Source organism: Staurois parvus, unplaced genomic scaffold (genome assembly GCF_062004578.1).
Source record: "Staurois parvus isolate SC_StPar_1 unplaced genomic scaffold, SC_StPar_1.0 ptg000375l, whole genome shotgun sequence".
Taxonomy (NCBI): Eukaryota; Metazoa; Chordata; class Amphibia; order Anura; family Ranidae; genus Staurois; species Staurois parvus.
Genome location: NW_028318171.1, coordinates 254248 through 271343, shown reverse-complemented (window position 1 = coordinate 271343; position 17096 = coordinate 254248). Strand labels below are relative to the sequence as shown.

The 17096-nt window shown below is 40.3% G+C and overlaps 1 protein-coding gene across 2 annotated transcripts in view; it reads right to left on the bottom strand.

Moving 5' to 3' along the window:
- LOC149456116 (omega-hydroxyceramide transacylase-like) overlaps positions 1-11775 on the bottom strand; it is a 34899-nt gene extending 23124 nt beyond the window's left edge. For both annotated transcript variants that reach the window (XM_089685403.1, XM_089685404.1), the window contains exons 1-2: positions 11382-11775; positions 1752-1984 (exon numbers count right to left, since the gene is read on the bottom strand). In XM_089685403.1, the coding sequence (XP_089541529.1) occupies positions 1752-1984; positions 11382-11580 (432 nt within the window). In that variant the 5' untranslated portion in view covers positions 11581-11775. The remainder of the gene's footprint in view (positions 1-1751; positions 1985-11381) is intronic.
- Between the last annotated feature and the right edge of the window lie 5321 nt (positions 11776-17096).

Genomic DNA, 17096 nt, shown 5'->3' with positions numbered 1-17096 from the left:
ATTTCATGCTTTGGGTAGTCTTACTTCTAGTGCTGCACTGAATCTTTTTTTTTTTTAATGTGAAGGAATCTAAGTGTTTAGCTGCTTATTATAGGGGGAATTTCACCGTGCAATCCTTTTTTATATCATGCACAAGGGTGCATTAAAAAAAAAAAAAAAAAACACCACACAAGAGGTTTGAGACACAAGGGAAGCACAGGTACAGTGTACATCCCACTACCAGCAGCCTGTTAAAGTCAATGACAGGCTAAGATATGTAGCAGCTGTATGTGGATGGATGCTGTTGAGTTGTACTTGCTTTTAAAGATTCTGTGCATTAAAGGTACATAGGCCTAAATGTGAGTATCACTCAGAACACTATCTAGCTGGTGTCACTATACTTCAGCCTGTCATTGGATTTTGACCAGCTGCTGGCCATGGGCTGTACACTGCACCTGTGCCGCCCGGGAGCATAAAAACCCCTATTTTTTACACTGTATAAGCCAAACCGACTGTCTGCATTGGCCCTAGTGTATCGTTGGCTTGTTGAAGTGGTTTTGTAGCTGCAGTGTTTCAGCTAAGGGTGAAAGTAAAAAAACTGTGTGATTTCTATGTCCCATAGAACTTTATAGTCCTATACAGGGCTATTTGAATTGTTTAGTGAATAAAGAAATAAAATCACACACATGCAAATTGTACTGGATGGACCTGTGTCTTTTCCACCTTATAAACTATATAACTCAACATGACAGAAATAGCCAAGGTGAGATAATGTAGAACAGAGGTCCCCAAATAGGCCACATCTTGCTTGCTACAAGATCCAGTCCTCAATTAGGGTCAGGGGTGTTTCCTTAAAGTGGAACTATACTCACTTCCGAACCCGTGATGCACTGTCCTGGAGTTCCCCACCTGACCGCTTTTTCAGTTGGCCGGATTCCAGGTCCTGAATACCGGCCGCTGTCATTGGCCGGGTGGGGATGACATCAATCCTGTGCATGCGCAGGAACGCTGTCAAATTTGGCATTGCTGGATTTGTACAGTGAGCTGCACCTGCGTGGCTCACTGTACAGGGGTGGACAGGCAGGTAGGTAGCTTTAATGCAGTAGAGACCAAGCATGTTTCTCATGCATAAAAAAAATCCTGCCTGTCTGCCCATTTGTATTCCTAGCCTAACGTTCCATTTTAATGTGCACAGATTGAGGATGTCTTAGTCTCCACTTCAGAGTCCCCATTAAATGGGAAGGGAAGGTTAAGAAGTCCATGGTGTAGGGAGGGGGATTCTGATGGAGACCCTGGAGCAGGAAGGGGGATTCTGATGGAGACCCTGGAGTAGGGAGGGGAATTCTGATGGAGACCCTGGAGTAAGGGGGAGATTCTGATAGGGAGTATGGACCTTGATGTAAGGAGAACTCCGACAAGGACCCTAAAGTAAGGGAGACTGATAGTAACCCTGATGCAAGGAGGTACTGTGATCAGGACTTATGCAAAGAGGGACTCTCTTAAGAATTATTTTTGGGTCTGCCAATATACGTAAAATATAGGGTGTGGTCATGGTACTGGAAAGTTTGGAAATCTTGGACCTGAAAGCTAAAAATACATGGAATGTCAAAATAGAGCCATGCACTGCTAAACCAAATGCCAAGCTTCACCCATACCCATGTTTTGGGTATAACTCACTTGCTAAGGAGCTTCATATTTCACTGCTGGCTTAGCACCTATGTAGCCTGTCCAAAACAAACTCATATTGTTATGGTAGCATAATGCACTTCTACCTGTATAACCTCCTCCTTGGAGTTGAAATCAGAGACCAGTATAGTTTTTCCATCTAACAGTCGTGTAAGAGCAATATGAAGCCTTCCACTAGCTAAGTGATGTGCATTTTCTGGCACAAATCTAGGCAGTGCCTTCTTCAGAATGGTATGTAGATTAAAGCCTGGGTAAAATGGCCCAAAAATTGATTTTCTAGCTTCATTTGCTGCATCATTGATAATTTGTTGCAGTTCATCTGAAGAAGAGAAAATAAACAAATAAATAGAATACAGTGAACAGTAAAAATATAGAGCACATCATGATTTATATTAACCGTATAGGTAAACCCAAAGTCTTATATAGGTTTGAACATTAATAATGTCATCTTACTCATGCAGGGAAAAGTGACAGTGTCTCTGCAAAAGGGCTCCTGACCCATAGATATGTACCTTGCCAGTGCTCCTTCCTCTGTTGCACCCGGTACTAATACTGTAGAATGGTGTGAGACACTGTTAGAGATTCTGTATATAGCCCTACAGAACAGACCGTGCACTGTCCAAATGTGCTTTTCTGTGGCTTCTCTGCAAACAGGAAACAGGAACTATATTATTATAGAGAAAAGACACAGATGCAGCTACAAAAACTTATAAACACTGCCATCTACTGGTTGATGTACCTGCTGAATACTTTTACTGATGTGGCTGTACAAAAATACATGAACATTGTATTCCAACAGACACTAGAGGAATTGGTGAAATCATTGGTTGCTAGACATGAGCATGGTCATGGCAAAGAGGTCACATGCTTCCCCACACCAAGAAGTAATACCACCAGTTGTAATTGAGGCAGCAAAGAAAATGTCACTTTGCCTTGTATGAACAAGGTGTCAGTGTCTCGCAAGTGTATAAAAACAAAAAAAAAAAATTTTTTAATTGTTCCCAGTCTCATACTACAGTGTTCCAAAAATCGATGTCCTTGTTCACTATCCACCCTCATGTTTTTTCATCGTCCTCTACATTCTCTTCCATCACTTAATACACAGCAAAGATTCAGCTCACACTCCACTAAATTTTTTTTCCATTCAGTCAGCTTTACTGCATCCCCATAATTAAGCGCCAAGGGTGAAACATGTCAGAAGGAGCTACAGGGAAGGAAATAAGTATTTGATCCCCTGCTGATTTTGAATGTTTGCCCACTCACAAAGAAATTATCAGTATAAAAATCAAATGGTAGGTGTATTGTAACACAGAGACAGAACAGCAACAAAGAATTCTAAAGAAATGCATGTCTAACAAATTATGCACTGATTTGCATGTTCATGAAGGAAATAAGTATTTGATCCCCTATCATTCAGCAGGATTTCTGGCTACCAGGTGTCTTTCATACAATTAAGCTGAGAGTAGTCTCATTTTGTTTTTTGTTTTCTTAAGCTCATTTGCTTACTTAGGCTACTTTTATACTGATCCGCAGCAAAAATGCATATGCTTTTTTGCCGCATTTTCACTGCATTTGCAGTGCGTTTTTAACATGTGACTCAAGAACTGCACCAAAAACCGCACCAAGGGTGTGTTTTTAACCACCTCCCACCTTTATATACAACGGCCGGACGGTGGCACTGCAGGGTCGGGTGGCTGTTTATAAATGGCCTTCCCGCCCCCTGCTTGTGCACGCTCCCTGGGAGCACGCAGCACTGCGATCCGGTGCCCGCTGTGTCCACTGGACACAGTGGAACACCGATTGTCGTACAGGACCTCTCTGCGAGGTCCCGATCATGTGATCACTGATTGGCCAATCAGTGATCACATGCAGAGTAGTAAGCAAGATGTCACTTCTGACATCATTGCTTACTACCAGGGGCAGACTGACAACTCATGGGGCCCCCGGGCAATAGGGGATCATGGGGCCCCTGTGCCTTTGCCCAAACTAAAAAAAGCCTATGAAAGAGGTACCAGGGGCATCTCATGGGACCCCCTATTGACCCCGGGCCCTCGGGCAGTGCCCGAGTTTCCAAATGGTCAGTCCGCCCCTGCTTACTACGTGTGAAATCTGTGAATGATCACAGAGGTCACATGGTACAAGGCCATTCACAACAGCCTTGTACCATGTGAAAAGCTGTGACCAATCACAGCTCACACAGTAGTTCTCAATGGCTGCAAGAATGCAGCCAGAGAGAAGGAGAAATGATTGCTTTAACAGCCTGTATGGATATAAAAGCAATCAGTGTGAAAAAAAAAAAAAAAAATCATCACCCCCCCACAAGTAGCACAGTGTCACCATGGTGACACTGTACTGCTAGAGTGACAGTATGTAAAAAAACAAATAAAATAAAAATCTAAAAAAAAAAAAATTTTTAAATTATAATTTTTGGTTATAAACTAATTTGGGTTATTTATTTATTTTTTTTACTAAAAAGATAACGGAATAAATTTTGGGCAAGATTTATGATGAAATATTATTTATTTGCTAAATTTTATAAGAAACACTTTTTTTCAAAATTTTTGGACATTTTCATTTACATAGCAAAAAAAATAAAAATCCCAGTGGTGAATAAATACCACCAAAATAAAGCTTTATCTGTCTTACAAAAATGCTAAAAAATTCATATGGGTACAGTGTTGCATGACTGCGTAATTGTCATTCAAAGTGTGATAGCACTGAAAGCTGAAAATTGGCCTGGACAGGAAGGGGGTAAAAGTGTCCGGACTTGAAGTTGTTAATGTGTTTTTGCCCCATTTTCCATTGATTTCAATAGGGAGGTGCGTTTTGGGTGGTTTTTTTTTTACCGCAGCAAACCTGCTCTAAAAATTAAACAAACAGGATTTTTGAAAATGCACCTGACACCCAATGGATCAGTGTGAGGAGTTTCATCGGAATACATGGTCTCACGTCTTTCTTCCACTTTTTTTAATGCAAAAGTGGAAGGAAACGGATCAGTGTGAAAGTAGCCTTATGGAGTACCAGTTAAAACATGTACTCCAATCATTAACATTTAACTCCATCTTGTGAGCACAACCAATGTGTTTCCAACTCACTGACTTTGAGTAAGTATGCAGATTGGCAGTTCTGACTTTACTGCCTACATGCTTGTTCTGGGTCTATCAATCAAAATACTGAAACCACTGGACCAGCATGAGAGTCAGGCAAATAGCATTTTCAGAAGGCAGACTAAAATATTTCAGGTCTCCTTTAGGGCCCATTTACACTCAAGTATTCAACTGCAGTGTGTTAATGCAGATGTGCTAACATGCATTATGTCCTGTGTTTTGTTGATGCAGTCCATTTATTAAGAATGCAATGCCAACGCATGAAAAAAGTATACATAACTTTTTTTGTCAATGTATTGCAAGGTATGTGGTGTGCTGCAGTACCTTGTACTCTACTGTGCAATGCATTTGGTGCCATTTACAATGAATGGCACTGCAACACATGGGCCCTGAAAAATCTACCCTTCGCCTGGATTTACCTGGAAAAATAGCAGTCACTTCCTTGCCTGTGAGTGTGCCTAGGTACATCCGTGCCTACAGCCTTAGCTGTATACCAGCAGTGTGAGATCTAAGGCACTGCTGCCTCTACCCATTAGTCTAAGAAGATCTGGAGTGAGACAGTGCAGAATAAGACCTGCTAAATCAAGAAATGGAAAAAGATCTGCTCCAGGTAGACCACAGGCATTACTGTAGTAGCAAAATTGGGAATACCAGGTAAAACTCCGGCCACAAACTTGAGGAAAACAAACCTTTTATTAACCAGAGCTGGTTGAGACTTAGCAAGGACTCATGTCTGCAACCTAAGTTGAAAAAGCATCTCACATGGTATATTTTATATATACATATCTATAGATCTATCAGCAATTACGTCACAATGCATATATTTCCTTTTTCACTTTCTGTACATTTAAAAGACTTTCTAAGCAGTGCAGAATATGACCTTGTGGTTTCACAACTCTTCAGCTGAAAATAAGAGTTCCAAGTGCAGACCGGAACACATTGTTACACAGGAAATAAAGGAGGGAGGGAAGTGAACTGATGACCTTGTGAACAGAGGATGTTAGAAATGTTAAAGTTTAAAGGGGAACTCTGCAATATTTGGGAGCTGCCACATTACTGCTGTCATGTTTTTGCACACAACTTGCAGAGATTGGATATTCTTTAACATGGAGACATTTTTACACTTGTGCTTTAAAGCTGAATTCCAGCCTTACCCTCAGTCTTGCACAGTTGTACATGCCCCTCCCCTGTAATTAATTTGCTTACTCTGATTTTACTGCACACTGTGAGCATTACAGCGTGCATTAGAAGCTTCAGCAACTCCAGCATCATCTAAATATTTCCTTCCAAGCTTGACTGTCCCTTGCCCATCCCTTTAATTCACTGGATTTCAATTCTCTCAATCATGGAAGTTCAGTATCACGTTACCAATGGTGGTCTATCAATTTATCGATTGATGTCCTCTAGGCTGACATTTACTCATCAAGGCATTTTAATATTTGCATAAAACTCTTCCCAAGAGCCAGCCAACTGCTTGCATCAGTGCTGAGGGCTCTTGAGAGGAGAGCTGAAGCAGGGTGCTGTGAGGTTTTCAGGAACCTATTTACTGAACCTTGCCAAGCTGTCGCCATGATCTACCTGCATTAAACAGGGAAGCACAGAGACCCAGTGATGACATCACCAGGGAAACAAGAAAAATGCATTGATAGCAAAAGGATATTATATGAAAAAAATATATGTACATGTTAATGATGGGAGTAGGAAGTAGGAAGAAACCGAGAAAGGCAAAATACAAGCAGATTAAACTCTAGGTTTGAAAAAAAAAAGAAGGGGAAGAGGGTTAGTATTCAGATGGGAATTCAGAAGAATGTACAACTGTGTTTGTCTTCTCATTCATGAGTTCATATGTTCAGGTCACTGACTTGCTGGTTAGCTTACAATTTGGTAGTATTTAAGCAGCATTGAACAAATATTTATATATTAACCCTAGAATAAAGCAGTTTTAAAATAACATTGATTTTTTTTGTATTTATATGACATACCATATTTACATAAACATACAGTACATAAGGGAATGCATAGTCTCTTTATTTAATTTTTTTTTTTTTTTTTTTACATACAAGTGATCAGGTTGATATAAAACCGGCATCAATATATGTATTTTTTCCTAACCACTTTTATTCCCTTTCTGCCCAGACCAAATTTTCACCTTTCAGCGCTGTCGCACTTTGAATGACAAATTACACAGTCATGCAGAACTGTAACCAAATTAAACTGTTGGTTTTTTTTACAGTAGTAGAAATTTTCATTCAATTGTATTTTAATCATCACTCAGTTTTTTTTATATTTTGCACTATAAATGAAAAAAAAAAAATGGTTTCTGTTCTAAAATATTGCAAAACATTTTCTTTCTACACAAATTTAGGCCAAAATGTATTCCTCTACATTTCTGTGATGAAAATAATCCAAATAAAAAAAAAACAAAAAAAAAAAAACACACAACAAAAAAACCCCCACGATAAATCCTGATGTACTAACGGCCTCATTTCTTGAAGCCCAAAATGACCGCTTTTCGGAAAGTAGACAGTCTGAGGTACTTAGTAAGAGGCATGGTGTGTTTTTTGGAGTTGTAATTTTTTGCCATAATTTGTGGAAAATTAAGAAATTAAAACATTTTTCACAATTTTTTTTTTTTTACATTCTGTCACCAATGCAGTACAGCGCCACCATATAACTGGTGAGGCAGTGATCAGGGACACTGACTGGCAACAGTATGTTAAAAAAAAATATATATATTTTTAATTTATTAAATTTGTTTTCTACTTCTCTGACCAGAGCAATACAATGTTACCATAGTAAAATTGTATTACTCTGGACAAGTGATCAGGATATTTTTTTTTTAAACACATTATGATTGCTTATTGCAAATTTCATTGACATATGCAAGCATTTTTACTGAATGAAACAAACTCTTGCAGTACTTTTTGTTGTGATCAGCTGTGATTGGCCACAGCTGATCACATGCTACAGATGGGCTGTGATTGACCCAGTCTATACATGTGACCAATCACAGCTAGCAGCACAGTTGTAAGCAATGAATAGCATGAAAGGAAGCCATTCATTGTTTACTAACTGTTGTGTGATCTGCTGTGATTGGCCACCATCTTACAACAGTTACAAAAGTATTTTGTTTCTATGTACAGATTGCAGATATAGCCTCATTCACATGGGGCATACTAAGTATAGGGTTGCCACCTCATCCCTTTAAACCTGAACACATATTAATGACACAGGTTCTCTCGCTGATTAAGATGGTAATTAACCACTTCCCGTTTGCCCTATAGGTGAAATACTGCTACAGGGCAGTAAGGGAGCGCAAAATCACATATATAAGAAATTGTGCATTTCCGCGTAGGGGGTGCGCACAAGCCGTGTGCACGCCCTACTGGGGTCGCTATTCGCGGCTGCAGCTGGCAATCACTGACTGGTCCCGGCTGGTGATTACTCACCGGCGCCCAGTGATTACTGAGCATCTCCAGTGGGGTGGACGACTGTTTTTTTTACTAACAGTTCTCCTCCCGGTCAGCTCGGGCACACTGCTTTGGATGGCTATGCACAGCACAGCCATCCAAAAGGAGTGTGTTTACAGTGAAGCACACAGACACCATCCCCTAGTAAAAACACTCTGCACACAGTTAACCCTTTGATCGCCCCTCATGCTAACCCCATCCTGCCCAGTGCCATTAGTACAGTTTTTTTGTTTTTTTTTTTAGCACTGATCACTGTATTGGTGTCACTGGGGATGTCAATAACACTAAGTTAGTTCTTCACCCAGTGTCAGAATGTCCGCCGCAGTCCCACTATAACTTGCTGATCGCCGCCATTACAAACAAAAATAAAACATTTTTTAAAAATATCCCAGTATATATACTGCCATTTGTAAACGCTATAACTTTCACGTAAACCAATTCATTTAAACATATTGGGATTTTTTTTTTAAGCAAAGACATGTAGCAGAATACATTTTGGCCTAAATTTATGCCAAAATTAAGTGATAAAATATAATAGTGGTGTAGCGCTGATAACTAAAAGTGCAAACTCTACAATAAGAAGATAAACATAAATCACATAAATGAATGAATATAAATATATAAGCGATAGATCTTTCAAGATCTAGAAAAACAGTGTCTCAAACTGTGATATTAACAGTACACAAAGTGCATATGATGAAGCTGGTCCTATGCCCGGACCCTCATACAGTGACAATACCCAGTCCCACTTGGGACCAAACCCCAAAAGACTAGGTGCTATATACAGTAGATCCCAAAATAAGGGATTTGATCACAAATAAAGTGAATGATATATAAAGTGTATCCCAAAATTGGGATATATACCAAATAAAGTGACTAGTGACTAATTTTAAAAACAAAATATAAACATAAACTTCATAAACGCCTAAACCGATAAAAAGTGTCCAACAAATTGCCAAGAATAACAAAGATAGCAATGACTGCCAAAGTGTGCCTATATCTTCAAACAACGTGCTATAGTGCTGGTTGAGATGGTGAGCATTCTTAGGATGGCAGGCATGCCCCCTCACCTCCTTGCTGTGACCCAAAAGGGTCAACACGCCTCTTGGATCACTCTGGATCCTACAGGTACCAACTCTCCAGGTCACTCTGATTCCACTGAACCTCACTGGTAACTTCCTTCTAATATAAATCACTCTTCCATTCAGGGATAAACACAGTGCAGGCCAAAAAATGAGTATCACATTACAGCCATGAAAGGACAAAAAGACAAGTCTCCCATAGTGCAACACTATTTAATATGTTAAAAGCATGTATATGTACCAAATATTGCACTCACATTAATGCAGATCAAACAAGGCTTGTCACACCACTCCGTATGGGTGTACTGTGTAAACCTAGTGTAGCAAGATGGCGCTCTGCCGGAAGTGCGACACCACGTCGCATCTACGCGTTGCGTCACGTACACATGACTTCCTTAGGATGGTGTCATTTCATTTGGGTGCTGTGTTGCATGACCGCATAATTGTCAAAGTAATGCAGCACCGTAAAAAATGGCCTGGTCGGGGGGGGGGGAAATCCTCAGAAGGGCAAGTGGTTAAGCTCGCTTTGTGCCTTTATCTGCATTAAATTCGCTTGAGAACCTGTGTTATTCATGTGTTAAGGTTGCCACCTCATCCCTGTAAACCCGAACTAAGAGGACACACATGGAGGACTGCGTTTACCTGCACGGAGATGCACAGGGGTTTCGTACATCCACAGGCAGGCAGTCTCATAGATGTCAATTGGGACACAGCAGGTGCATGGACACAGATGCTGCTCCCAATCTGGTATCCATTCAGGTGTTCAGGACCGTGCACCCATGCAGATGTCAGATTGGGTGTCCGTGCAGTTGCTGCATCCCAATCGACATCAAATTGGACTGCCTGCACAGGGATGTATGAAACACCTGTGCATCTCCATTAGGGTTTCCACCTCATCTCTTTAGGGCCCGTTCACACCATAGAAATGCAGCCCAGATGCATTCTGGATGTGTTTCTGCATGCGCGTTTCAGTGTAATTTTCCCTTTCTCTTCAATTTAAACACGGACATGTGCGTTTTACCGCATTCTAGTACGCTTCTGTGCAGAAAAAATGCAGCCTGTTCTACTTTATTTTTTTCTGTATCCGGTACACACTGGAACTGCAAGCACTGATATTAACTAGGACATTGACAACCATATAATCCACTTTCTGTGCGTTTTGGATGAAAAAAAAAAACAAAAAAAACCCACAGCAACTGAAACACGTAAATAAACCCAAAACACAATAATTACACAAGTTCTAAGGCTAATTTAATGCAGATAAGACACTAAGGCTCCATTCATACTGGTGTCCAAAGCCACATGACAAGTCATCCCCTCCCCACATGTTTCCCAATGGGTACTATTCATATCTGTGCAACTTGAAGTCACAGCGACTTTAAAAATAGTTCCTGCACTACTTTGGTCCGACGTTCATGCAACTTGAGGGCCATAAACTTCATGTAAACCCTCTAAAGTTTCACCTGAATGTTGTACATACAACTTGTGTGCGACTTTGTACAGCAGAGACAATTATCCTTGGTCAAAATATATTTTAAAATATATTCTGATTTTCTTAACATATAAAGTCATTTTAACATATTTGTAAATGCATTCCAAAAATGTAGATTTGTATCTTTGAAGACATACAGTATATTTGAAATGTATTTATAAAAATATGTTTCACATATTTTGTAATAACAAAATGCATTTCAACATGCAGTGTGTATATATATATATATATATATATATATATACTGTATATATATTATTTTTTTCTAATTGAAATATATTGAATATGGCCAAAATAGTATTTCAAATATATGTCAATATATTTTGGATGAATATTTTTATAATGTATTACAAATATATTTTTCTTCCATGTGGGACATCTCCGTACAAATTCTAGCGTATTGTCCTTGAGTTACATTCAGCTTTTACAATCATTACTTATTTGTGTAATATTAGCGAGCTTGGTACATGCGTGAAATTAGATCTATGAATAACATCAATTGTAAAGAACAATATAAAATCAATTTCATGCTCACAATATGCTATAATACATAAACATTCCATACCAAGGTTTACATTGAAGACCACCGCAGCTGCAACCAAAGATCCTGCTGAGGCTCCATACACTTTGGGAGCAGCCTTTATGATCTCAGGTGCCAGGTCCAGAAGAGCCTTTACTGCTCCAATCTGATACAAAGCCAAAAATCCACTCCCAGAGAATGAGAGAGATAGAGGGTAGTTTTTAGGATCTGTCCCCTCTGCCATGGCAGGCTGTTAACTGCTGCTGTCTTGATGGCAGAGCACACCATCTAGAATTCTGAAGAGAATAAACCTGGCAATTAGTCTACCAAATGCTGAGTATGGACAAAATCAGCTGTCTTTTTTTAGTTATTCTCTATTTAAATAGCTAATTGCCTCTGCTAGTTGCATAAGTTGATTGATAGGTAACCGGTCTGGTTGTAGCAGTTGTTTTCTGGCTGCTGGTCCCAGTTCTTGTACGCCTCTTGTGTCATATTTCAGAGAACTCCCCCCAGAGCTTAACCATTGCTGAGTGCATAACTAGCATGCTTAATTACATTGAGAGCAGGATTCAAGGCTTCTGCTGCCAGTCTTGTGATAGGTATTACTGCTTGAACAACCCCAGATATGCTCAGCACATTTCCTCCATGTATAATTTGGATTTTTTTTCCTTTGCATTTTCCATGTTAAAGCGTATTTCCCATTTTTTTTTTTTTAATTTCCATTCAAGTCGATGTCTGTACATTGCATGGATTACAGTAGACCTTTTTGCAGGGTCGTACCTTTCTTTATTTGAAAGCAATTCACATTTCCCTTTTCAGTCCATCTGATTTCTGGGTCTAAATATTCAAACCATAGTGCAGCGCTCCCTTACTAAATAAATGATGTACTAATATATAAATTAGTGTACCAAAAAGTATTTTTGAATTTATAAATCCTACACTTGTGATTACAAATGCTCTATATGATTAACCTAAATATAAACAAGTATATTAGTGACTTAAAAAATCATCCAATCCCATAACCAAAAAACGATATATCACATCAACCAGTATCCAAAATAATATTCAAATAAATAGTTCTTCAATGTTAATATAAGGATCTGTTCCAACACATAAGATGGCTTCAGGATAATTGTTCCTCTATTATGCGCTCACCTCATTATTTGCCTACTTAATATAGGCTGAAAATAGCTGTTTGTCCTATAAGAACAGATGAAAAGACTGCTACTCCTGAACTCCTTCCCAGATGGTTCCACACTGCAATTTTTCTGATTATCCACCTGATATCTCTCCAGTGTGTGGTTTCTTATGGTGGTATAAAGATGAATGGATGGATGGATTTCCCCTTCTCACCTCCAGGGGTCTATTCCTCCTTGTATCCCCTCCAAGTCAAATCCAAACGACCACCCAAGAAGTGTTAAAAGTGTATTGCACTTGGGCTGCAGCTTCCATCACACAAAACAAGTGATGACAGATTGCATAAAAAGTGACAGTAGCTTGATGCATTTGTCCACGAAGAGCTAGTAAGCCTTAACACCAAAGAATTGCCATCCAAGGGCCAAGGTAAGGCTGATGCATTCAAGGGTAATCCTCTTCTGCAGAGCCAAGGGGACCAGAACCCTCAAAACGTCCTGTCAGTGGTGATCTGCCAATTTCTGGGTCTGCATTCTTTACTACAAGCTGATCAACTGCAGGCTTGTACTGTATATGGAAAGGCACAGATTCTGCATCCCTTTACATAGCTCCCAACTGTTCCTGATTTCAAGGGACTGACCCTGATTTGGAACAAAGTCCCTCTGTCCCTCCTTCCTGCTCATTTGTCCCTCGTTTTGGTCTGATCTATATAGTTGTAAGTAAAATGCAATATTTATCTATTAAAACTGTTTCACAGTGCTAAACCTTTCATCCAGTTTCTAATTTGCTGCATTTGTAAATTTCAAAAGCCAATATAAAGGAATAGTAGTGGTAAAAAAAAAGCACTTGTAGGTTTAACCTATCTGCTTTTTTGTATAATTCTCCTTTAAGAGGGTGTGACAGGGGGTGTGTCATATGCCTACATTCTTTTGCCAATAGGTGTCCCTCGTTCCCATCTCAGAAAGTTGGGAGGTATGCCTTTAGTCGCGGATAAGTCTAAAGCTGGCCATACATGGATTGAAATTTGGCCAGTTCAGCAGGGACCTGACAATTTTCACTTATGTGGGGCCACTGTGGTGGAATCAGTGGTGTATTTAGGGTTTGTGCTGCCCTAAGCAACACAAAAATTGCCCCCCCACACAGAGAGAGCTTGACATGACCAACAACACCCCTGTCCCCCCACCTGAGAGAGCCTTCTACTACCATCACCCCCCCATACACTAGCCCCTCACAGCAAGAGAGAGAAAGACACTCACTTCCACAGCTCTGGACATCCCCAGGAACGAGAGTCAGGCTCTACATACACTATCAAGCAGTCCACAGTCTCTCTCGGTTCACACTTGGTCCCCATGTCATGTGTGTCCCTTCTTCCATCTCTTCTTCCAGTGCTGCCCCCCCTAAAAAATGCAGCCCTAGGCAAATGCCTTGTTTGCCTTGTGGTAAATACACCCCTGGGTGGAATAGAAGTCGACATACCAATCAACTTCTCTTAAACTTCCCTGTCGGATTAAAGTCGCTTGATCAGTGCTGCAGGCAATAGGCTGCCGTGCTAACCAGTATTCACGGGACTGATACTGAGCTCTGCAGTCATTTTGTCAGTAGTTGTTTTCTTATTCTGGATCACAATCTTGTGCAATGTCCTTTTTGTTTCGGTTAGCTGAACATGTTGAAAAAAAACTGTTTTCCAGGAAACTGTATATTCTCTCACTGTACCTCGCGACACGGCAAATAAATTGGCAACTCCAGTCACAAATGCATCAGCTAAGCAGGCACCAACAATTTGCCCTCTTTGAAGCTCAGTAAGCTCTGACATGACTCCATATTACTAGTTGTGCACTCAGTGAATGATGAAAGTGAGGCTTCCTGTTAGCTAGGTGTCTCATCACACAGCGGAAGCATGTAAAGAATGTAACATCACTTCCACTTTCAAAGCTAAACGTGTCATCACTTTCACACCTGCAAATCATGCAGTGTTTCCATTTTTTTGGCTAACTGCTGTATATGTTTTGTAAAATATATAAATAAATGAATACCTAAAATTAAAATATAAAAAGGAATATAAAACTTTTAAGCTGAAAAAAAAAAGAAAATAAACAAAACTGGCAGTCAAAGTTTCCCGTCTAATAAAACTAAAAAAAAATTAAAAAAAAATTTGTATAGAGTAACTAGGGGTGTAGCTGCTGTAATTTTTTTATGCATTATCTGTGCCCCATTGGGGAGATTTTCCATCACTTACTGTTCTACAGCCAAAATAGGATGTAAGAAGAAATCCTTTCAAAGTGAGGGAATCCCTGTTTCTCAACAGAACTAGTGTCCCCATTGAAAGATTTCCCCTCTATTCTTGTTCTGGTGACAATCCAAAATTTGGTATTTTCTTTTACTTGCAAACTTGGTGATAACTTTAACCAGTTGCTGACCATGCTATAGCCGAATGGAGCATGCATCTGGAAGTATCTGTGATCACTGTGTCCCTTGGGTGCATCACAGATCAGGGTAAAGGGCCAATCAAAGAGGCCCTTTACCACACAATTGCTATATCCAATGACAAGTGATCACAAATGAAAACAAAACAAGGTCACTGCCAATGTGATAGCTCTTCTTCCCTTACACCGACACAGACTGTGAGTGAAGGAGAGAGATTGGATCTTATCAGTGAGTTACATTGCTTTACAGTGCCCTACAGTGTACACCAGTGCCCTTTACTTCCCATCACTGCTGTCTCATCACTGCAGCTTATTACTGCACATCAGTGCTGCTTAAAAGTGCCCATCAGTGCCGGTCCATTAATGCCACCTCATCAGCGGATCCACATCAGTGCCCATAAGCGCTGCCTCATCATTGTACATCAATGCAGCCTCAGTGCAGTGCCCATCAGTGCCTCATAATTGCAGCTTATCAGTGCCTATCAGTGCTTCATCACTGCAGTTTATCAGTGCACACCAGTGCCCATCAGTGGATCCTCATCAGCACCCATAAGTGCCGCCTCATCAGTGCAGCATTAGTGCACATCATTGCAACCTCATCAGTGCCAATCAGTGCAGCCTAATCAGTGCCTATCAGTGCAGCCACATCAGTACCCATCAGTGCAGCCTCAATAGTGCACCTCAGTTCATCCTCATCAGTGCACATCAGTGCAGCCACATCCCAGTGTCCCCATCAGATCAGTGTTTCACTACAGCCCACAGTCAGCACTATGTCTAAAAAATTGTTTACCAGCGAGGAGGCATACCAAATCCTAAGTCTGACCGACGATCTGTGTCTGATTCGGAATACGAGTAGTGGGACTGTGACAGGAGTAGATGAGGAGGAGTTCTGGCAAAGAGCAGGCTACCACCAGTAGCACAGTGCATATACCAGTAGTGCTGTGGCATCCACCAGAAACTGAGCACCTCTGCATGAAAGGCTAGGTACCAGTGGGGCTTCACATCAGCCCCAAAAGGTTAGGGCCCATGCCAGTCTACCATATGCGCTTCAAAACCCTCTTTGGCTTCCTCCTAACTCAGGAGAGCTAATATCCCCTCTGTTACTGCCCAGCCAGGTGTTCAGGCAAACATGGAAAATATTGCACCCATTGATTGTTTAAATTTAGTTTTGATTTATTACGTTCATTTGTGGACCAGTGTAACCTCTATGCCCAACAATTTGTAGCCAACAACCCAACTTCAAGTTATGCCTGTCCCTATAAATAGAGACAGTTAACAGTGAAGGAATGTCAAATCTTTTTGGGCCTCACATTTAATATGGGACTCACAAAAAAACAAAATACTCTCCTACTGGTTTACCCACCCCATCCATCAAATGCCCATTTATTCGTCCATTATGTCAAGAACAAGATATTTAATGATCATGCAGTTCCTTCATTTTAACAATAACACCCAATGCCCTGCCCGAAATGACCCAGCATACGATAAACTTTTAAAAATTTAGACAATTTTTAATTTTTTTCCTGGGAAATTATTTCCAAATTATTTATCAGAGAAAATATCTGTGTGGATAAGTCACTTATCCACTTCACTGGAAGGCTGGGCATCAAGCATTTCATCCCTAGTAAAAGGGCCTGATATGAGATGAAACTGTACAAGTTATGTGACAGAGCCACAGGGTACACGTATGCCTACTGCGTGTACAAAGGAAAGGATATCCAGACTACCTAAATTATATTGGATCAAGTGGAAAAGTTGTTTGGGACCTTGTATTCCCACTCCTCGAAAAGAATTATCATTTACAGTATATGTTGATCTATTATACGAGCCTGCTCCTTTTTCTACAATCTTTGCTGGGAGAAAACACTGGCATGTGGCACAGTAAGAACTAACAGGAAGCGCTTCCCGCAAAGGCTAGTGAATACAAGACTACAAAAAGGGGAGTCGGTGAGTTTGATGTATATATGCTGTCCACAATCCACAATTACATCTCTGTGCAAATCCATGGAAGGAATGGCCAAGTCTGGAAACCAGAAAGTGTGCATGAATACAATATGTTCATGGGGGAGTAGACTACAACGAACAGATGATCCAGCCCTACCTTGTAACCCGAAGAACCCACCATTGGTAGAAGAAAGTCAATTTTAATGTGATCTACTGGAAATCCAAAATCCGAAAGACCCAAATCTTTTCTTTGATACCA